We start from the raw sequence: 22,715 nt of genomic DNA on the forward strand, positions 1-22,715 counted from the left end.
TATTCTTTCATCGACACAACTCCCAAAATACAACAACTGCTTGGAGTTCCATTCCATTTTATTCTTTAATTTCTACTGTTCCTTCTTTTTTCTAAAGTCTTTCTTGCCTCCATCTCTTCACAATGCCTCAAAGTCTCTGTGGAGCACGTAGTGAATTTACCCGTCACTGCATCTCCTTAATGGACTTCTAAATATCAACTCTTGCCTCTGGGTATGCCACCAACATTTACATAGAATTGAAACAGTCGCCTTCGGGCCACGTGCAGATAGTTAGATATTGATTTGCTTGTTTCTTTTTGTTCTTGTGTGAGTCTGTGTGTCTGGTTGTGTGTGGTGGTGGTGTGGGGGGGAAATTGTCTACATAATGAATACACCTCGGGATTTAAAAACTGACATGCAGTCTTAGATAACTGATATTGGCCTTTCTGTGTTGCCTCTACTTTGCCCTTTTCCCTTAATGGAAAACATGCACATACAATATAGTGCGTGTATATGCAACTGGAGAAACAATCATTATTGTTTCATTCACTGTTATTATTGTGAGGGGGGGGGGGCGCTAAATATTTTAACGCACAGTGCTGTTTAAACTCTCACACAGACCTAAATATTCGATTTTTTTGTTTTTGTTTATGCATGCACAATTTGTTTTTCTTCACTGGCAATTATAAATGTTAAAAACCAAACTCTGAATTAATCATTTGTCACTAAAGTGAAATGATGTTTTTATTAACAGTTATCTTCTTTTTACACTATTATGACTGATAATATTAATGGCTAAACTTTTTAAATGTGGTTATTTAGAGTATTTTCAAATTGTGTGTGACCTTAGACTTTAGAAAATCATAATTATGGAGATTTCCTGCTATGGCGTGATTGAAACATCAGAGCTCTTTTTCATGTTTAATCAGATTGCACTGCTCAACCTCCACAGAGGTCACAAATACAACGTATGATATGATCTTGAGTGTGATATACTGTATTAGTTGCATTTTTCTCATTTGGCATCCCAGCAGTATCTTTCACATGTAATTTCTAAGGCAGTTGCAATTCTTACTTTTATAACAGACCAGTGACAGCATGCAATCTCAGCCCGGCAGTTGGAAATAAAGACAACAAGCAAGGGTGTAACATGGTGACGCTCGTGTGTGCACGAGTCGGTCAATACCGAGCAATCAATACGAGTAGCAGACACTCATTGGATTGGGTGTGTGTGTGCGTGTGTGCATGTGTGTGTGTGTTGCTCTAAGTGTACTTGTAGGAGGCTGAGTAAATTGTGACCGCTTGTCTGTGGCGGTGATGGTATTGATCTGGTGAAGATCACCCGAAGGTCAAGATATGTTGTCTGTGTTGGGACTGGCTGTGCTTTCATGGTGGCTTTCCAAACACAATGGCAATACCAGTGTGTGTGTATGTGTGTGTGTTTTATTTTATATTTTATGTATATATATATATATATTTTTTTTTAAATAAGTAACTTTATTGTGAGTGATTGATTTCACGTATGTACACATTTCACACGTCAGTTTCGAAAAACCCAATCTCATGTGAAATGACCTTTTTTCTGCGATTGACAGTTGCGCTACCTTCATTCTGCGAAGGTCATTAGCACACGTGAATGAAACAGAAAGTGGACTTGTTAGCTCTTAATTAGTCATTTGAATCCATAAAAGCAATCAGTTAGGCTTAAGTGTGCAATAAATCTGATTAAGCCGTCAGTTCCCAAAACACCATCAAATCCATGCAGGTCTTTGAGCATGATAATGAGTTCGGAAATAGAAGTGGATGTGGAGAGGTGATGCTAACATTAAGATGCTAACATGAATGTGTGGCAATTGTAGCAATATTACATCATCAGAAAAATCCAAACTTCGAATGAATTGATAAACCCGTGACAAAAATGAGTATTTTCAGAAACGAGGCATTTGGAATATTTAAAAAAAAAATCACAACACTATTTTTATTTTTTCTGAGACGCTTTGGATTTAGCGACCGCGTTTCCCTCTTTGGCAAAGACGCTCCATGTCTCCCCCACTGAATCATTCCTCATTATTCTCTGACACCCTCCCCTCTCTCCCTCGCTGGCCTTTACCTACTTGCTTGTCTCGGGGGAAATTACCAGAGCTCCAAATCGCTGTCTTATGCTGCACTGCTCACACTCGTATGGACAAGTAAACACACATACATTGACAGTACAGGCATGCACACACACACATGCGGTCGCTATGTGTTACCTTACCTTGCTCTGGCTCTTTGCTGTATATTGTACACCCCCCCCCCCCCTCCCCACATATAATGTAATGTGCAGCATCCAGAGACACTACGGGATTACAAACATTTACACTGCATTTGCGTGAAGGTCATAATTTAATCGTAATGTATTGCATTTTTATGAACAGCACAACAGTTATTGCGAGCAATATGTACGTACGTCGGAGTGTGGGAGGGATTCACACGCTAATTGATTTTTATTTGAATTTGGAGGTTTTTTTTTTTTTTTTGGTAATACTCAGCTTCACCCATCTTGAAAAAGCGATACTCTGTATAAATCTGTTTCCCTCCTCCCCCAGTTCCTTTTTTTTATTTTTACATATGTCAAGTCCAGCCTGTGGAAATGTCACTTTGAGCCAAGCGGCGGTTGCTTACCGTCTGCATTTTGATTACTCACATACATTAAGGACAGACTCCCAAGGAAGGTTGTGTATTCATAATCAATACTGAGGCACAGACACATTCAAGTCATCAGTCCTGGGCAAACACAACCAAACACATTCTGCAAAGCTCCATCTTGGGAGGGAGGATTTCAAAGATCTGCTATCAAATGTTTGACAAACCTCAATTAGAACTTGTGTTATGATTCAAGATGAAATGTTCAACTGATTCTTTTGGAGTGAGTTTGAGTTGGAGTTTTCTTTAGGGGATTTTGGTTGCTATCGTCCCAGAAGGCTTCGAGTTATTGCAAAAAAGTGAGACGAGAACGATGGAACTGCAATTGTTGCTTTTTGCGATGGAGCGTAGCTTAGCGGCAAAACCGCAAATGCATCTTTATCCTGGCTCCTCGATAGAAAAAGTGAAAGTTGATGATAAAAGTACAAGAACTGCAAAATCACCTGTAGGCTTATTGTGAAGAGAGTCATATATATTGAGAACACAATATATATTTGTTTTGAATTCATCATTAACTTCTTTTTACACTTGCAAAAAAGATAGGAACGGCTGCATCTTGTGTGTTCTTTGTTTCCGAGCTTCAAGCTGGCCTTTTATGAAATATACTTTGACTTATACAAAAGCCATGGCTCCCGGGATTCTTTTTGTGCAATTTTCTTGGAAATGTTTTATGAACGCGCGTGGTTATTAATGTTTTCCGGGTAGGGATACTTCCTCCTGTGGGAAATGTGTTTAAATGACAAAATGTAGCCACGGAGCACATGCATTAAATATGCATGTAACCACTGAAGACGTAGCTGAGGGTGTGCATCTGCAATATGTGACCAAAATGATAGATATATAGATACTATATTCATCCACAAGGGAAAATGCATGTGGTTTGAATTTGCGGCCACACGTGCACCCTTGTGAGAGCGTGTACAGACTGACTTGAATTATTTTTTTTTTTTTAAAAAGGAGGGGAGGGCTGTCTGGCTAGAAAACAGAGCAAGGTCTTTGTCTGAGAGGGGAAGACGTGAAGTTCCGCGGCTAGTTCTTCAACTTGTGTCTTTTTTTTTTCTTATCAGAATGTCTGGCAGATCTTTTCCCATTGTCTTGCCTTTGCCAGCAATCTGAGTAAATGTCAAAGCAATTACACACACTGGAGGACTCACGAGAAACATTAAGGAAAAAGAATACATGGGGTTAGACAAAAAGATTTATTTATTATTTTATTTATGAAGCACTGCATATAATAAAACAGGCACGCTGTCTCTAAGACGATTGAAAATACGACTTTTATTTAAGTTACTTCACGAGAAATGTTTTTTAAATTCCAAAATAATCAAAGTGTCTTCCATCTTCATTGAGTCATAAGAAGATGATATTAAAGGCAATTAATGGAGATAGCAGTGCACACAACATGGAATGCATTGCTCAATGCCTTTCAAGTGCTTCTGAGGTCACTCTTTTTTTTTTTTAAAAAAAAAACATGTTTACGTGGTTTGTACAAGGCCCAGAATAAACCGAAGCACTGGCTGACTTAGTTCGGAATCCACATATGCCTCAAGGTTTTTTTTTTTTTTCTTCTTTTTTTTTTTTTCCTGATAACATTCCACTCTCCGCTCACCCTCCTTAACCCTGAGTGCAGAACATCTGCTTTCTCTATTGTATTGGTGCTGGTTGTCTCAAAAGCTTTAGGCATCTTGCCTAAAATGGAGAAGAAGAAAAACACTTTTGGCCAGGGCCCCTTGGCTTTCTCATTAATAGTCTCTATGAGTGATGTGGAGGAGCCCTCAGCATTTCTAAGCAAGTTCTCACTGGTCAGCCATCGCCTTTGTAATGCGCAGTCTTGACCTGTTCCCACTGCACTTTGTGTGTCAGTGTGTATAGTCTTCACGCCGGGCATTGATTTCCATGAGAAAGGAGTGTAGAGAATGGACAGAGGGGCCACGTTTTCTTTCTGCAGGATTTGTGCAGACGTGATCGTAAGGGCAGAAGGGCGACCTCATCCATCATGTCGTGAATAGGCAGGAATTATGGCCCCATGTGTCTGAGCAGCACCTGGTCAAGACATTCTTGACAAAGGTCGATTTGGGTAGACAAACTATAAGAAAAAGTGCTCGAATTTGATAACTAGTTCTGGATGAAACGGCCAGACTATTATTACATTACATTGCTATTTACAAATTATTTACAATTTTCCACTAATGTGGTTCTGCTGACATATCATTTCATATCAAAGATAGTGAAATGGTTTTACACGTTATGCTAACACAGCACCATTAGCATTCAATATTAAAGGTGTCTTACAGGACATGTGACAAATTAAGCGCACCGTATTCATTTTTCTATCATTAACAGGTTCTTGTTGTGATGATAAATGCGGGTTAATCAAAGGCACTAGATCTAAAACCAGTGTTAGCGATAGCTGTGCTACTATATGGAATTTTCTCCACATGATAAGTATCTCAGAAAATATTACAGTTTTGACTGTATCTGATGAAATACAGACCAATATTACATTGGTATTATTTTTATCTCCGCTTTGACATGCAAATGAAAATAAAAATGAGATCGTCTGTGCAGATGTCCTCCCCATTAGTAATACATTTGTCATAAAATACCTGCTCGCTTTAAAATGGTAAACAATAGCGCCAAATCTAATTAAAGAGTGTGTCACTTATCAAATTCATTGTAAAATGAATGTGTGTCAACAGTACAGTGGAAGAATGAAGTGTTATTCACACATGGACAGAAACCCAACATTCAGGCTCATATTTAGAAATGGATGTTTGCGACGTTGTGGGCGTGAACACCATCATTTGCTTTTGGCCTGCAGTGCCTCCACTCATTCTCTTTAAATCCAATGCAGGGTAGACTAATGGTCTAGATGGCGGAAGCAGAAGCAGAAACAGACGTTCAATTATGTAATCATATATGATATGACTACATTAACCTTTGACAGATGGATTCACCCATAATTTATCACCATTGCTCATGAGCTCTTATTTTCATCTTATTCTCATTTTAAATGGGACTTTTGTTGTATGGAAAATGGATGGTTGGGGGAAAGTCTTGACTTTTTTTATGTTGCTGTTGTTTGGGATTATTAATATTGACATGGTGCTTTAAAAAAATAAAAGAAAGAGCACAGAAGACAGTCAGGGTATATTGTAGTGTTTCTGGGAGTGTGTCCAACAATTTCTTTCTTTCTTTAAATATAAACAATAAATTTGGGGCCGGGGCGGAGTTTCGTCGCGTCTCCCGATTGGCTGGCCTGTAGTGACGTTTCCTCAGCCGCTTCCTGGTCTGGCTGCTCTCCGGGGGAGGAGGAGAGAAGCGACACTGCGGTGTTTGCTAGTCTCAACAAAATGGCTGCGAGACCACTGACGCCGAGAGCTCACTGAAACGCCTGCCATGGCCGTGCTCTGCGACGTCTGGACCCTTGCAGAATGTATTTTCCCGGAGTCGCTTCTCACTTTGCATTCGCGGTAGCCGGCGCGTCACTAGTCGTCCCGCTGGTCACCTAAAAACGAAACATTTCTTTTTTTTTTTTGCACTTTAAACCAAGTTGGTCGGCTGGCTTTCGGACGGCTGTCGGCTATCCGGACAAAAAACTGCGCCATTCTTTTTTTCTTTATTCTTTTTTTCTTTTTTTGAGAAGGGTATCGAGGCACAACTTCTACTGGCTAACGTCGTCTGTAACAATTTAGCTGCCTTTTACAAGGTCGTTCCTAATCGTATCGTTTGTTTTTGTTGTTGTTGCCTACGCTTCCTCCCCCTCCCCGCCCCTTATTCTAAATCGCATATGGCTTTTTAGCGTTTATATTTTGTGCGGCATTTTTTAAATTTCCCTCAAGCTTCACAATACAAAATTGTGGTTTTGTGTGTGGGGCTGAAGAGGGGAGCGTTGTTTACCTCGCAATCCTGTCACCAAGCTGCTACGGCGGCCGCCGGCGAAGCTGCCAAGTCTTTACTGAATCTGCTCCATCGCTTTACGGGTAACTTTGGAGAGGACACCGGGGATTGATTAAAAGCTGCAAAAGCCGTGTTTGACCCAAGGTAAGTTTATATTCTCCACATCTCTTTCTTTCTTTTTTCCAGTCCTCATACGATTATCAACTCGTAGATAGCATGACCTTCGTTATTTTATGTTAACCCTGCAAATATAAATTGCGATGGCTTCAATGGGAATTCCATCAGAAATAACAATGTGATGCTGAAGGTAGTAGAAGCATGACGTACAGGTACACAATGTAATGAATAATGTAATGATTACATTATAAGTCTATTTACTATGAAACTCGACGTGGAACTTAAGTGTTATATCACAGCTCCTCTGTGATTGGTTGAGAGGACTGAGAACATTCTGCACATGTGAATAGTTTCTTTCACGTAGCGAAGAATGTATTACTTTAGAATGCATTACTTTCCATAGGTTTGTACAAAGGCTTAAATGCCTTTAGGGGGGGTACTTTCTGTTGTAATGCAATGACATGATGCCAGCTTTCATATTGAATGCAAAATGCCTTTTTGAATTTGTGTAATCTGCTTGTGGTTCATGTGATACATCATCTTGTAACTCCGTCATATATCTTGTAAAATCCCCTACATTAATTCCAAGAACATTATTAAACTATCCAGACGCCCATCTTCTGTTCCTCCACCTCAGCTCCAGATACTGATTGAACTGTCGCCTTCCATTGCATTGCATCCCCCCGTTTCCCGCATCCCCAGGCGCCTAAGTACAGCATTTAATATCTCTTCTGCGTGTCTTAATTGAAGTACATAATTTCCTGTTCAATTTCAACCCCCCCTATCTTCCTCCTTCTGTCAGAACTGTCTTATCTCAATCGTCACACGCCAGTGCCGTGTTGAAATGAGAAAATTGTTGCAAGAAGCGACAACACGCATTCATGTGTCGAGCTGAAATGCTTTCCTGCAGCCTCAATGCTGTTTTACTGGCGTGCGCGAGCATTTTCTGGGCCAAGCTCAAGGTCCTGGCAGTTAGTTAATGCACTGCGGTTGCTAATCAGGTCATGAGGTGGCTCCCGCATGCCCTTAAACACCCAGCTGGCTCACAGACCCACACACACAATTTTGTTTTTTTTCTTCTGGAGGGTCAAGTCCCTCCTAGCCACCCACCCATCTCTCGCAAAGGCTGACGTGTTGCAAATAAAAGGGTGGCTGTGAAAAGATTTCGCAGGGGCCCTCTGCTGCCCATAAACGATAGAATAGGGGGAGGAGATGAAGCTTACGCTTGTTAAGAAGCAGTCTGCTGTTAGTCCCCCTCTATCGGCCTTTAAAGAACACGTAACTTGGACTTGAGCGAGCCGCCCCCGGTGGATAAAATCCTTCTACCTTTTATGATTAATGATTGCAGCTCAAATACGGTGGCTGTGGCTGCCATAGAATTGTTACGGTTTGCCAGTCCCTGTTTTTATGACATTCTTGATGAGATTGAGCGGTGCAAAGATGTCATACTTGGTGTCTGTATGACACTGTTGACTGGGAAATCTCAAGTACAGTTAATGCAGTAATTTTTTTAAATTATTCTTCTATTTTGATTCTATCCTAGTTAAGACCATTCAACAGATAAAGATCTATTATTAAAGATAAATTAGTAGATACTGTCTGGAGGAATTGTGCAAAAGTGAGGTCTGCAACACAGTAAGTCATCCATAGCAAGGGTTGCAGCTATCAAATATATTTTGAATCAAGTATTCTATTGATTTTATTTAATGATTATTGGAATATTTGTTTTATTTATTTATTATTGGAATATTTGTTATTTTAAAAATCCAAATATTCAATACCAGCTGTTTATATTGTATTTACTTTTTGTTCGAATTGTAGGGCAGAGTTTGAAAATGGCAGACAGTAAATGAGTTATGAAGTTTAGAGGACCTAGTAATGAACCATGGGGCATTCCCACTGACAGTGTTCACCTCGTGCGGGTGAATCCTCTTACAAGTTGCCTTGAATTAGAAGAAAAGATCTGCATGTTGTTTGAAAGCTTTTATTGGAGTTTGTCAACTATACAGACAGAGAACATTAATGCATCTCTGGCAGCCTGTTATGCCACACTTAAGACGTTTGAGTTAAAAAGGAGATCAGTCACGGTCGTGTGTATTTGGCATTTTCTTTCTTGGCAGCTCACTATTGTTGAAGGCTTTTCACATCCTCAAGAGCAAACCCGTACCACCTGCTGTGTCCTATTTGAAAATATTACCCAAGGTTTGTTTTCTATTGTGTGACCTTTTACTGATAATACGCTGCACTCGGTTTGGTCCTCATGCTGCTGTCCTTGTGCCTATCACAATGCCAACTTGGAAGCTGTAGTACACTTAGTTTTTCCATCCCACAACTCTCACGGCAAGCATTTTTGGCAAAGACTTCAAGCAGTTTCCCAAGAGGCTCCAAGTTCCGACAAACGAAAAGTTGCTTTCAAGAATTTCTTTTGGCTCCACTAAGTCCTGCTTCAGAAGAGTGGCTTATGTCGTCTATCCCCTTTCCCCCGGTCATTGACCTTCGCCCAGGCTTGAACCGTGGTGGTTACCGAGCTCGTTATGATAAAGCCTTTCACACAACTGGCACAGAACGGATAGATAACACACTTAACACCGCCGCAGGGTGCTGCTCCAGTCTAAGGGGGCATTGACAGCGCAATCAGCTGGATTCACTTTGTGGTTGTCAAAAGCCATTAACATTATCATGTAGACTGCGAATGGTTATTTTCAAAGTGGTTGAAGGAAATAGATGCCCGTCACTTGAATTTGATGTAGACATTGAAATAATTGAGTAGTATATGTAGATTAGGTTGTTCTCAGCAGTAACGGTGAAATCGAATATGAGAACAAAGACCAAGACACTCAACATATTTAAAAGATTCCTACAAAGAACACTCGGTTGATTATCAATGTCATCAGATTCCCACAAAAGCTCTGTATCTTAAGACGCTGAAACCCGGATATCACTTTTGTCCTATAGGGGAGATTGAATAATTTACTTTTGTTGCCTGTTCTATGCCTCCTTCTCCCCCAATGTATGTGCCAGTAGAAGGGCCAGGGTTTAAGGGGCCCAACAGGGATAAGCCAGGTTAAGAAGGGGGGGGGCAGCTGGAACCCGGCGAGCTGACGCTTGTGAGTCTTGGCACGGCTCCAGGGGAATGTTCAGTGTATGGAGCTTTATTTTGGGGGCCCCTGTTCCCTCCCTCGCGTTCGTGTTGGCTAATTGGAGGCACGGTGGGAAGGAGCATGGCATGACATGGAAGAAGCCTGACTGGGAATATGCGGGATATCCAATTTAAATGTTCCAGTCTTCATTGTCAAACTAACATTAGACAGACTTGCTTATTATGTAACAGGGCTCGAGTCCCACAGCACATCTAAAGCTCTCGGTTAAGGCCTTGTAAATAGCACTAGCATACCCCGCTTGCTCTTTCCTGAGATTAGAGTTAAGGCTACAGAGCCTCCCTTTTTCGAAAAGTCTTTTTTTATTTAATATCCGCACAGTTAACTGAAAATATGTCGATTGGACTTCACGCAATCAAGAGTTTGAGTGTGTCGATCACAGAATGTCGTCTGTTCATTTGTTTCAGCTCTTAATTATATGACTCAGATTGTTGTCAATGTGTAAATTGACAGATATTTGACATTTTCCTTTGTGCAGTGTCAAGTTGCTGTCATCCAAAACAAGACTTCGAAACATTCAGGCATTGTCCAACCCATGTAATAAATGAACTTTAAATAAAAATAAATAAACTTAAACTCTCAAAATAATTCTTTTACAAACTGATTTATCTTTTGTTAGGACAATGACCATCAATCCTACTTGTGTATTGACTAACTGTTGTTTAATTGTTTTTAATCCCTAATGAGTAACCGATTCTAAAAATAATCGATAATGGCAGCCCTAAACTTCACCATGCATTTTATAGACAATCAATCAGTCCAAAAGACACGTTTTTGAATTCTGTCAGCTTAAGCAGCCGTAGCAGGCCGCCATGTTCAAGTTTCATGTCAACTTGGCTGCTTCCCCAGCGAAGCTACCCTTGTGCAAACCTCAAAGGTGTTATTTATAGCACCAACTCCCTCCCTCTGCCTCAGTGTTGGACTTTATCCGCTCCCTCAACACAACTGTCCGCCCACCTTCAGTCACGTCAACAAATCCCAGCGAGCAGCCATTGATCAAGTCCGGTCTCGTGGCAATAAAGCACGTTTTACTTTTGTGCACCGGTGTAAGGCGAAACTGATTACAAACAACAAACTCGCTTGTTAAATTCACAGGCTTGCTTTTTCCAAGTAGAACATGCCAAAATGATACAGTAGCTACATATTTGTTATATCCATCCATCCATTATCTGAACCGCTTATCAGCTGACTTAGAGTAGGCAGGATATTAAAAAAAAAACAAAAAAAAACTTTGAACTAGCGCCACACTACAGTTTGTGTTCAACTTCTGACCTTGTATAATAATCCCACAGGTAGGAACAGCTCCCGTCTTTGTTCCCTCCTAAAAGTCATGTGGCTTTTTTTGTAAACCACAGGAATGTCTGGCTGGGCTAACTGGCAACAGTGGTGGATCGCAGGTTTACCACAACATCTAGCAATGGCAGATGATATTGCTTCACTCCTGTCATTCAAAACGCGCCACGTTTTTATGTCCTCTCTGCAGCGTCGTCTCTATTTTGATTCGTCTTGAGGTTCCTATCGTCCGTGTATCCCTCTCGCTATTCTTTCCGCCATCCCATGGATATTAGTAATCAAGGCACATGGTTATCCCCCCCACTTCTCTCGCTCTCCCTCCTTGTCTGCCAGCCTCCATTATGCATACTTCCCTTTTTTTTTCTCTTTCTCTTTACTACACCCAGTGAGGATTCTCTTTTCCGCCTTTCCCCACTTTCAGCCTTAGCTCCTCATTCCGTCTTGTCTGGTTCTCCGGCGGCTGTCGTTCTTAATTGGTGTTCTCTGTCTGCTTTCATCCGCCGCCTGTTTTTTTTCCCCCTCCTCTCATCCGCCCACTTGTATTTCTCCTGCATCCCCCTTTCGCTTTCCCCAGAATCTCTGACAGAAAGACAGGCACCAGACACACCGACTTTCTGCTGTCTCTCTATGTCAAGCGTTGCCTCTTTCTGGGCTTGACCGTGTGTGTGTCGTCATCTTTCTCTGCATACTGTTCTTCTTGCTATTCGGTGTTTCATGCAGCTGTGCCAGTTACTCCCACGATGTCCGTTTATGTCATTCGGTTCTGTGGAACTACAATCAAGTCATAGTCAAAAGAAAGTGTTTAGTCATACAGGGGAACCCTTTTTTCTCCAATTCTTATTAAATTATGAGGTAAACGTTTCATGAATGACATCACACAAATAGTCTCTGTGCCCCCAGAGAACCGTGTTTATTGTGCATGAAAGGATGTTTGCCTTTCTGGGAGGCCTTTTGCCACTTTTCTTGAGAGAATAATTGGCATCAACAAGAGGAGGAAAAATAAAAAGCACCAGCATTTCCATGAAATTCATTTCTTTTGACCCTGAAGTTGATTGTTTTGATTTCTATTTTTCATTGTTTCAAAATATGAATACATCAGAGGTTGCACTTTGTTTTGAGAATGCAGGGTTTGAATTATGCAGTACTGGGCCACCACTGATTAGATGCTTGTGTCACCGGTAGAGAGCGGGAGAGAGAGAGGCAAGAATATGCGAGGGAGCCAAGACTGCCATTTTTGTCGTCAGCAAAAAAAAAAAAAAAAAAAATCCAGCTGTCATGTTTAAAAGAAAAAACACCCTCAAGAAAGTGTCAGTTTTCCCTCAAATGTGCACTGAAAATTTGTTTTGCACAAAGAGAGGATTGAAAAGCAAATCAGATTTAATTTAAAAAGTAGTGATTGGACAAATGAAGATGAGATGGTGTGAAACTGAGTGACATCATGAAATAAGACAACCAGGAGGTGGCGAGAATTCCTAGCAGATCCAAACGGCAATCAATATTCAACAAGCTACATCTTTCAATAAGTAAATACCAAGGATAACATTTTTATCCTTGTAATTTTTTATAATCCACATTGTTGACAAAACAATGTTCTTCTAATCGTTTATTATTTCAAAGATGACTGAGCTTCCAGTGTTCAGTGCCACATCTGCCAACATTAGCATTGCTAATTCACTATTGACTATGATTAGCATGACCTCTGAACTCTACTACTTGCTATTCACCATCTCTTGCTAGCACGAGTAAGTTGATACCACCGCTTGTGGGATTTGCCCTAGTGCCGTGCATAATTTTAAAAAGACTTGGCTGATTATGTAAATTAAGTGACAGTTGTGTTGGTAATATTTAAAAGAGTGAGCCCTTTCACATCACATCTTGAGCCACGCTTCTGCCCAAAAATCTTATTAGTTTAGGCATTTTGTGATGTATTAAATTGCCCCTAGCGCATAGGATTGATTTCCAAGCACTCCCAAAGGTATCAGATTACTCTCACATGACGACGATTAATTTTTAGGTATCATCAGTTTGATATGACAAAATATTCGGTGTCCATAGCATATAAAGAGTACAAAAACACGGACGCAAGACCCAGTTCATACTTCCAATAGTTTCCAGGCTGTCATGAAGGAATTACAACACATTCTGGCCTTCAGGAAAGCTATGCGTCAAGTTTGACTCACACAGCTAGTATTCTGTCATTCTGTCATTTTATTAATGTCCTGCGTTGAGTCCTTCCACAATGATTTTCACTTTTGCTAGTCACTGGCTTTTGTCACTTTTTCCCCTTTCAATAGTTTCTTTTTTTTTTTTTATAGGTCTCTATTATACTTTTTGACTAAGGGGAAAAATGTTCCTCGGACCTGTCAAGTGCAATTTACATATGAAGGGAGTGTTGTTGATGGAAAGTTTTTCTCAGCGCTCTTGCCATGGCTTGAAGTAAATCAAATGGAAGGAGCTTCTAGTTTGCACAAATATGTTTGGAAGGCTCTGATCAATGACACGTCAGTTTTGTGTACCTTGTAATATGGAGAAAGTGAATCACACAATTCTCACTCTGTTGTTTTACAGCTGAGAGAAGCAAGCGAAACAAGAACGACAACCATTTGATGGAAGAAAAGAAAAAGAAAAAACAAGAAGACAAGATCAAGAAGGACATCGCTCAGAAAAAGGTGATTCGCACGCACTTCCATTGAATTTATAAATAAATCTCATGGTTTTGTCAAACAAATTAAGGAATAATAATGACAATCAATCAGGGTTTTAGATTATTTTTTCACGTTTTGGAATATTTTATGCATCTGATTGTACCTCCATGTCTGGATGAATTTAAAAGATATTTGTTTATTTATTATTATTTCAAGGTAGTCTATTTCTCTTTCTTGCAGGCTGCTGAACAGAAACCCAAAGGTGAGTACCAGCCATCTATTTCCAAATGTCTATAATAAGTTATAATTGTTATAAAGCTGCATAGCCTTTTGTGTCCTTGCGCAACCCCGTTGGACACATCCAGTACAGTATCCGGACATGTGCGCAATTGTGTGCTCGAAATAAATAAAAAATAAAAAAACACATACATACACAGAGCAGTCGAGTGAAATGCAAAGTGGCGTCTGGTGTGCCCGCAGCAGCAAGCAATGGAGCGTGAGGCCATCCTGACAGAGCACAGTGTGTTGTGCTTACAAAGGGCGCTAGGGAGAAGTCAAGGCAAAAAAGGGAGAAGCTGAAGTAATGGCGGTCAGCTATGTGTGTGTGTTCATCCCTCAGGACAGAGGTTGGGGGAAAAAAAAAAAAAAAAACGTGTCCTCGCTTACCCTTAGTGTTTCATGTAAAACAAGTGGTCCTTTCACATCTATAGCCGTCAATGGTACGAAATTTAGAGGAAATGTGGTGTGAGAAGGGAACACAGAATGAGTAATTGGGTGTCATTTTCAAAAGAAAAGAAAGTGTTGTGGGGACTAATCATGCAATAAGCCACCTCTGATTTTTGCTCCTATCTGCCGTTTCTCTTCAAGGCCAGGCATTTATTGACTGGAATGAGTTGTTTTCATGAATAATAGCCGTGTGTGGGAAGCTAGCAATCAGTATGCAAGGGTTATTTGTGTCTTTCCATCCATATCGGTAAATTCAGAAATTCATAGACACATACAGATTCACGTCACCACCCCCCTCCCCCCTTGCCCCATCTTTCCTGCTCACCGATCTGCGAGCCTTTTTGGTCTCTTAAGCATCTCAATTTGTTTGTGGTAATCGATCTCGGCCCGACGCGTTCATATGTATGAAAATGAGATAAAGCCCCAGCTCGGTGGAATTAACTTCTCTGCCCCCCATTAGGCTTAGCGCTTTGCACTAGCATAGGGCTCCATCCAGCAGGCTGCCTCATACTGCCCGTTTCCAACCCCCCATACACACACACACACAGATAGAGCGCTGATACAGGGCCTCCATCCTCCTTTGTCCTGGTCCCCCCCATTACCTCCACTGATTATTCATTCCATGCACACACACACATTTCTCCATCGCAATCTGCAATCACAGTCACGTTGGTCTGTTTCACATTAGCCCCAACCTGGACAAAAGCATGCCGGCACAGATGGAGAATAAGAATTAGGAGAGCATGAGGTCTGTCAAACCTTGTGTCGCATATTAAAAGATATATATACCTTCTCCTCCCTCCTTTCCATACGGAGCGATTTTAAAGCCAATGCTTATGTCGGCGATTTGCAGAACCAGAAATATTTGAGCTGTGGCGGCATATCGCTTGCTCGTAACCTGCTGGGAATGGCATTTATGGAAATGTTAGCGAAGCAAAATGCTGTTTGTGAAGAAGTTGCGGCAGAGCCTTGATGCAATGTGTCACATTCCAATACATCTACAGTCGTCATTTGTGACACGCCCACAATTTATTGAGTTGCTAACTTCATGATATGATGGCAGTTCATAATTCATCCCTGCAGTATCTGCCACACCTTGAGCGGCTCCATTGGAATGTATGCAACAGGATTTGCTACCTTGACCCTTCCTATTCGACACGCTCGCCATTACTTCCTGTCGTTTCATTTCGTCCTGGCAGAAATAAAAATGAATGCAATGATCGCGCCATTAACGACGACCAAAGTGAGAGAGTCACATAAACGCAAGTGAAGTGCCTGTTTCCGTTTTGGATTCATTTGCAATTTCATATGCTATTAATTGCGTCAACACAACAAGGGAATTTCATGAATCACAATCCAATTAGAAGCTCATTTATTTAAGCGTCAACGGCGCTCTTCTCTTCACTTAGCCACGTTTACAAACACTCAGAAGAATTAATCGTGAATAGCTCGCGAATTACGTCCCTTGGATTTATGAGTGCCAAGCATAATTGTTTTCCACTGACCCCCCCCTTCCCCCCTCCTGTGTACTCATCCAAGCATGCATGTGGAGTGTCGGAGGAGAGCGAGAGATGAAAGGAGAGCTCGGGGTCAGTACGATAGGAAACAAGAGGGCCACACAAACCTAAACAATGCCTCGCTCTTTGTCTATTCATACGGCGCAATCACTCGCAAGCTGCTGAAGAGAGAAGCCATTCGATGCCTCTGGACCCCCCCACCTCTTCTTCTTTTGCCTCCCCCTCCTCCCTTGCAAAGTGAGCCTCTCTCCATCTCTAAAGTCTGGCAGATTATTAATGAGATGTGACTTAGCTTCTATGAGTGACAGTTCTGCCCGTGCTCAGAGGCCAAGATGTTTGCGTACAAGTTTAGAGTTGAAAGGATGTCAGTGTGTTGGCATCAAGGGTGTTTCTCACTCCTCACAGGCTTGACACCACATTGAAGCAAATAGCAGTGATGCACACGATTGTTCCTTTGCATTTTTGTTACTGCTCTGGAAAAAGGAGAATTATTTTACGCTGTTTCATGATAATAATAACAAGATAAGAGATAATAACAAGCCCTCTTTTCTTTTACATGTTTTATAATATTTTTCCCCCCAGTTATTTTCTTTTATTTCATTTGGACTTTTTGCTTTTAATAATTTCATTTTAATTTGCATTGTTTTCATTTTAGTTTTTTTTAGTTTTATATACGGAGTATTTGTTGAATGCACGATAAGATGAATAAAAATCACAAAGAATCGTGTAATCACATCAAGCACAATCCCCAAATGCCAGTCTGAACGTTATTTTGTTAGTTTTCTTTAACTCCATTAACCTTGCAAATGACTCATATTTATTCATTTATTTATTTATTTGATTTAAACAGCTCCCTCTCCTTTAATAAAATATGCAGTGTGGAACTCCACTCTTTAGATTAAGATGATGACATTTAGCGCTTCAAATGTACACAAACCACATAAGCGCTTTAACACGTAGCTCTCATCCCCCATACGTCGGGAGAAGTAAACGAGCGTGACCCACGAGAGAAGTAGGGGTGCTAGCGTGAAGATGGAGATTGGGGGTGTGGGGCACTAATTAGATGGAAAGGACGGAGGAGGCATGGCATGGGAGAAGGTCACATGAGGCCACAAGAGGCAAACTGAGGTGCAGGAGGCAACAGTGTCAGTCTCTATGGCAACTGCCTTTTTCTTCTATAGAAAGGGTGAGGATGACAATGCTTTTGTCTTAATGTGCTGTGAATGTTTTTAGCTTATTAATACAGACAGATGGGACCTCAGAGACCCCCCCCCCGTGCGTCTAAAAAGTCATTGCAGTAAACATGCATATGTATAAGTTCACATAAAATAGTTAGTTCGCTTAACCTCGATTTAAAGGGCTTTCCTCGAGATTTGGAATTATCAAGAGTGCATAGACATGCACTCAAATAAATACGAAATGTTTACATTATTTTATACAATTTTACACGTAGACTTCATGTCACCATTGTGCAAGGCGTATATGCCGGTACATGGTGTCCATCCCCCACTCTTACAAACATGACTGCATAATGAAGTGCTTCTGAAGACAATAGACCAGATGTAGGTACGGCCCAGGGGCCACATCTGGCCCTCACAAAATCTCTGACTGGCCCTTGTTGTGACCCTGAAGCAAAGTAAATTGCAAAATATGTGGTGTATTCATTTTAAAATGTATAACAATATGCTCTTTCTAAATTCTGTACATTGCAATTAATATAAACAAATCAAATAAATGCCTTGCGATATTAGGTTAGCACAGGCACAAACAATACAGTAACTCCTGATCCCATTTGAAGTGCATTGCATACCAAAACAGCAGCAACATACACCACGTCACGTGAACAGAATATTGTTTAATATTATTCCAAAAATATAAGGCCTCCCATCTGCAGTTGTGTAAATAAACAGCCCAAGGCCATGGAAATCCGATATGCTGCGACGATTACGCGTCCAGCTGTGTTGATAGCAGTAGCTTGATTTATTTTCACATTTTTATTTGCGTGCTAGAACCTTTTTGTTCTTTTGACCAATTGTGTTTATTTTTGAAGCACTTGCGAAGTTGTTGGACTGCACATGTCTGCAATCTCGTCATATAACAAAACGCGCAATATATGATAATAAAGGCCGATAATTGTAGTTTAGTTGCACTCCAAGACACCAGTCGAAAGCTGCTGCGCCTTCATGATTTATTAAAGTTTAATTTACGATTTGGGACTTGAGCCGCCCGTAGCGCATGAATATTCCTACAAGTCTGCTGTATTATAAACAAGACAATGACCCAAATCAACAAAAGGAGTGTACCAGAATACACAGGTCTTGTATCTCCACTGCGTTGTTAGCGACTCCACGAGAGGATTTTATCCCTTCAATGTGGTTCAGACGCATTACGCTTAATTGACTGTGTGGAATCTCATTCCCATTCATCGGCTGGAAGTGTAATGTGCTTTACATTCCTCATTTAATCTTTCACTCTCATCGGAGGGATTTCCCTCATCTTCTCCATTTTTTTCCCCCCTTTGTGGCCTTTTGTTTGATGCTATAAAACTGTTACCCAGCCCTCATGAATTACGAAAAAAATCAGTCTCCCTCCAAACTAAAGACACATCTTGGCTAATATACTTCTATTTGATCAGGGCAGAGGGGAGCTGTTATTCTCACAGGTACTATTTCTTATTCACTTTACATATTCCAACTGGTTAATTTCCAGGGGAAGATTATGGATTCTAAGAGATACTGATACTTGTAATCTCTAATATGGTAAAAAATGATGGGAAGAGAATCAAATTTCCCAATTGGGTCAAAGTTAACTCCAAGAGCCAGCGTGATAACAAGATTTGCACGCTTTTCAGTCCCGAAAAGGTTGCATGGTTTCTTGTTTCGTCATTGCAGTCTGCTGCACCATAGAGCAGTGGGCGGGATCAAGATGGATGAAGGCACAGAGGCCGATAGAAGGCAAAAATAATGGTGATGGAGAGAGAGCCAGAGAGCGAAAGCGGGAGAGCAGGTGGGTTATGGGGTAGCTGTGATGGAAAAACAGAAGAGCTGGCTGTAAATGCAAGGGAAGAAGAAGAGAGGAGGAGGGGGGGGGCACTCTCCTGCATTCCGATTGGCCGCGGGAATGTCAGGCGGGCCGAGCAGAATTTAATCAAGTGATGTGCGTCAGCGACTGCAGTTCCGGGCCGACCGCCAGCCGGATACTGCTGGAGGCAGCTCACTCTCTCTGCATGCGTGTTTAAAATCACAGGGGGAAATCGTGTGCTCGCGAAAGACGTTTGAAGCAAACCAACAAAAGTCCTCTCAACATATAAAGTACTTGACATTTTCCTTAGATGCATCCTGGTCATTGCTGCTCGTCTCCATTCATTTCTCCATCTTGCCTGTTGTTCTTTTTTTTTTTTTTTTTTTTTTGCTAACAAGCACAATCGCCGCTTGAAGCTTGGCTCTCAGATGACTTGAAACTCTTGAACTTGACTGATGCTTTATACTTATCCCTCTTCTGGTTTTCAAAAGGCATTCTCCCTCAGTAGAAGCACTCGCACATTCATCCCTTGAGTGAACGCAGTCTCAGCTGTCGTGTCAAATGCTCTTTCTGTCTGGGGACGATACAAAACACGACCAAGCACATATTGAGTGTTTACCGTCAGATCAACAAAGCGTTCTTTGCAACTGCTTGTACTCTAGGTCATGGGTTGACTCTAGCACATTAGGCAGCGGTGAATGCTACAAACTGTTTGCTGTATGCGACCTAACGCTTCAATTAATACCTTGCTTCCTGCCTGTCTTCCATCTATGTGTTTGTGGGTGGTATCCATCCAGTGCCAGAGCCTGCTCCCACTAAGCCCAGTCCCTGCACACTCCACCCCGCCAGCCCTACGCTGCCACTCTCCTCCTCATTGTCTTGTGGAAATGACAAGCGCGCCTCCTGCGGCAGCCAGCTCCACAATCCCATCGCCCCTCAGCCGCAGTGCCCGTCGTCTTCTGCCGGCGCTCGCTACCCACCCCGAGAGGTGCCCCCTCGCTTCCGGCAGCACGAGCACAAGCAGCTACTGAAGAGAGGCCAGCCGCTGCCTGCGGGAGCCTTCGGTGCTCTCCCGGCCTCGTTGTCACCTTCGTTACCTTACTCTCAGTCCTCTACAAGTACCAGCAGCGTTAGCGCAAACTCAGCAGAGTTCACTGCAGACCAACAACTCTCAGGTTTGTGCCCTTTTTAAAAGCCCTCCATGTATTCGGATTGATTTTGTTTTTGAATTCCAACCCGGGCGGTGAATTATTCCGTTTTTGTGCATCTTGGCTACGTTTTGCAATTTTAAAGTTTCAAAGCAGGGCATTTTCAATTGATCAATAATAAATCCAAACACCTTCAGCCGTTCTTTAGAGGCTAGGCCGCTAGCTAGTCAACAAGCCGCAGTCAGCTCTTCTGTATATGACAAACGCCCTGAGGATTTGTCTCGTGAGGATTTGTTTTATAATAACTTACATATGCGTTCATATTTCCTGTCTAAGCCTCGGGTTCAAGTAAAAGGCTTCCCTCAGCTAAATTTGGATACAGCCATTGTTGACACAAGAGTAGAAAGCCTAAACCTTGGCTCTGTTTTAAAACGCGTAGTCTTAAGCACTAAAGCTCATGTGGATGAATACATTAGTGTTTCCGCACCACGTCAGGACTGGACACCGCATTTGGCAAATCGTTTGGATGAGGTTATGGTGACGCTTTTAGGTGGCAGCAGCCTTTGCGCACAAACGGGCTCATCGGTGTTGTGGGGGTGCAGCTGGAGGAAATCTAGCCTGACCTAGTTGTGTCGCCTTAGATGCGTGTCTGCCTTGCAGGCCAGCTGACGCACATGTACACACACACACACACACACAGCTCAGTTGATAGAAAGCTTTTGTGGGGGTTTCAGACACAATGAAAAAGGCCAACGTAGTGTGTGTGTGGATATTCCAACTGGCGATCCAAATGCAACACAACAGCTTTAAAAGCTGAAAGGGAAGCCCGCCGTAGATTCAAGGCTATCCGTCCGCCGCCCCCCACCCTTTTGCCACTTTGACATCTTGGTCTATCCAGCTGACTGGGGGATCATTCAATAGTCCAGGCCAGACTGGCTTGGCCAGCAGCAGGTGCTGGAGTTGGGGGTCTTTTAAGACTTGTGGGAACTTCAGCCCAACAGCTGTTTTGGGGTAGTCGGGGTGACGCATGTGGTGCTTTAAGGACCCTCGGCTCTATTGTTTGGGTAGCTTATGTTAGAGTGTGGATATATATCTGGTTGAAATAAGCTTTTTTTGTAATGGGGGATTCCGGACACATTTCGTGTAATTTCCCCATCTAGTTTCTTGACTGCTTATGAGTGTGTGAGCCTATCCCAGCTCTATTCTGCCATACTTTGTTTAGAAAAAAAAAAAGGACAAATTTTGAATTTCTTTTGTTTTTTTGCTGCTTTTTTAAATCTACACAATATATCAAATAATCCCAAAAGTACTCTGGTTTAAAAAAAACTGATGGTTTTTATTGGCCTGTTTTGCTCACACACTCAGGGCACACAAGTGAATCCCTGGGTGACTTCATTAATCCAGTCACCGTCAGTGAAACCTGAGAAGACACCATTGCACTGTGCTATTTTTTTTTTTTTTTCTTTGCCCAGCAGCGGTAAACAGACATGACTGATGAGTTTTATATCCTCGTATGACTTTTCCCCACCACCACTGCTTCCGAAACAAAAACAAGCGTATGCCTCCTTTGGTCCAAGTAGGGCTCTAAGCGCTCCTCAAAGAGTAATGGATCAGACCCATTAGATTACAAAAGACTACGAAATGTCCATTCTACTCCTGCTACACAACACACATCGCTAACCTATATTTTACTCGATACGTGCTCACGGTAACTAAAGAGGAGTTGTGCCGCCTTTGTTTTTGCTTTCTATCGCAAGTAATCGACCCCCTGCCCCTTCTGGATGCTCTTGCCGTGCCACCCCGCTCTCCCGATCACTGTCACACCTCCTTCCATTTCATTTGAGGGGCATTTAATTCTTGGCAACATGCCCATTTCTATCCTGACACCTTGTCTTGTCACAATTAATCTCTTGTTTGAATTTGTAGGCTGTTGCCATCCAGATTACAATGTTGCCGTTTATGTTCATTGCATGTATACGTACTGTTAATTATCGGAGCCCTTCAGCAACTAAGCTTAGGTCCAAATTGTTGGCAGTTGTCATGCACAGCTTTGTTACCATTTGGGAGTATGAGCAGAAGTAAAATGGGTGCTTTGTTTTCGATTATTTTTTTTTAAAATCATAATTGATGAATGAGCTGGTTTGACAATGAAACAACACTGCATTTACTGTGTCATTGTATATAATGGATAGAAATAATTTAACACTGGCAGACTTTTTGATTGGAATGTCAAGAGCGGGAGTTGCAGCAAATGAATTTGGCGGTTTGCGGTGAAGGAAAAATATGCTGCTATATATATTATCCCATAGCCTTATAACGCCATTCATTTATTATTATATTGGTAGGCACAATAGAATAAAATGCACTATTATGCTAACTGATATCTTATTACTTACACAACATTAACACATTCTTGCTTTTTTAACCAAATGTTTTATTTTGCACTAATATTGTACTCTATTACAGTATATTTTGCATATATCGTATTTTACACTGGGCCAAAAATCCACACACAAAAACCAAAGT

The 22,715-nt window shown here is 41.6% G+C and overlaps 2 protein-coding genes across 3 annotated transcripts in view; one reads left to right on the forward strand and one right to left on the reverse strand.

The window, feature by feature from the left end:
* Positions 1–22,715, reverse strand: part of LOC119121673 — a 296,445-nt gene that overhangs the window by 205,291 nt on the left and 68,439 nt on the right. The window lies entirely within an intron of this gene.
* tnrc6c2 (trinucleotide repeat containing adaptor 6C2) overlaps positions 5,979–22,715 on the forward strand; it is a 32,418-nt gene continuing 15,681 nt past the window's right edge. Inside the window, exons 1-4 of one of the 2 annotated variants that reach the window (XM_037262405.1) lie at positions 5,979–6,708; positions 13,701–13,801; positions 14,018–14,039; positions 19,839–20,216. In XM_037262405.1, coding sequence (XP_037118300.1) covers positions 13,739–13,801; positions 14,018–14,039; positions 19,839–20,216 — 463 coding nt within the window. In that variant the 5' untranslated portion in view covers positions 5,979–6,708; positions 13,701–13,738. The remainder of the gene's footprint in view (positions 6,709–13,700; positions 13,802–14,017; positions 14,040–19,838; positions 20,217–22,715) is intronic. The other variant, XM_037262397.1, reaches the window with a different exon arrangement.

This window comes from Syngnathus acus, chromosome 1 (genome assembly GCF_901709675.1).
Source record: "Syngnathus acus chromosome 1, fSynAcu1.2, whole genome shotgun sequence".
Classification (NCBI taxonomy): Eukaryota; Metazoa; Chordata; class Actinopteri; order Syngnathiformes; family Syngnathidae; genus Syngnathus; species Syngnathus acus.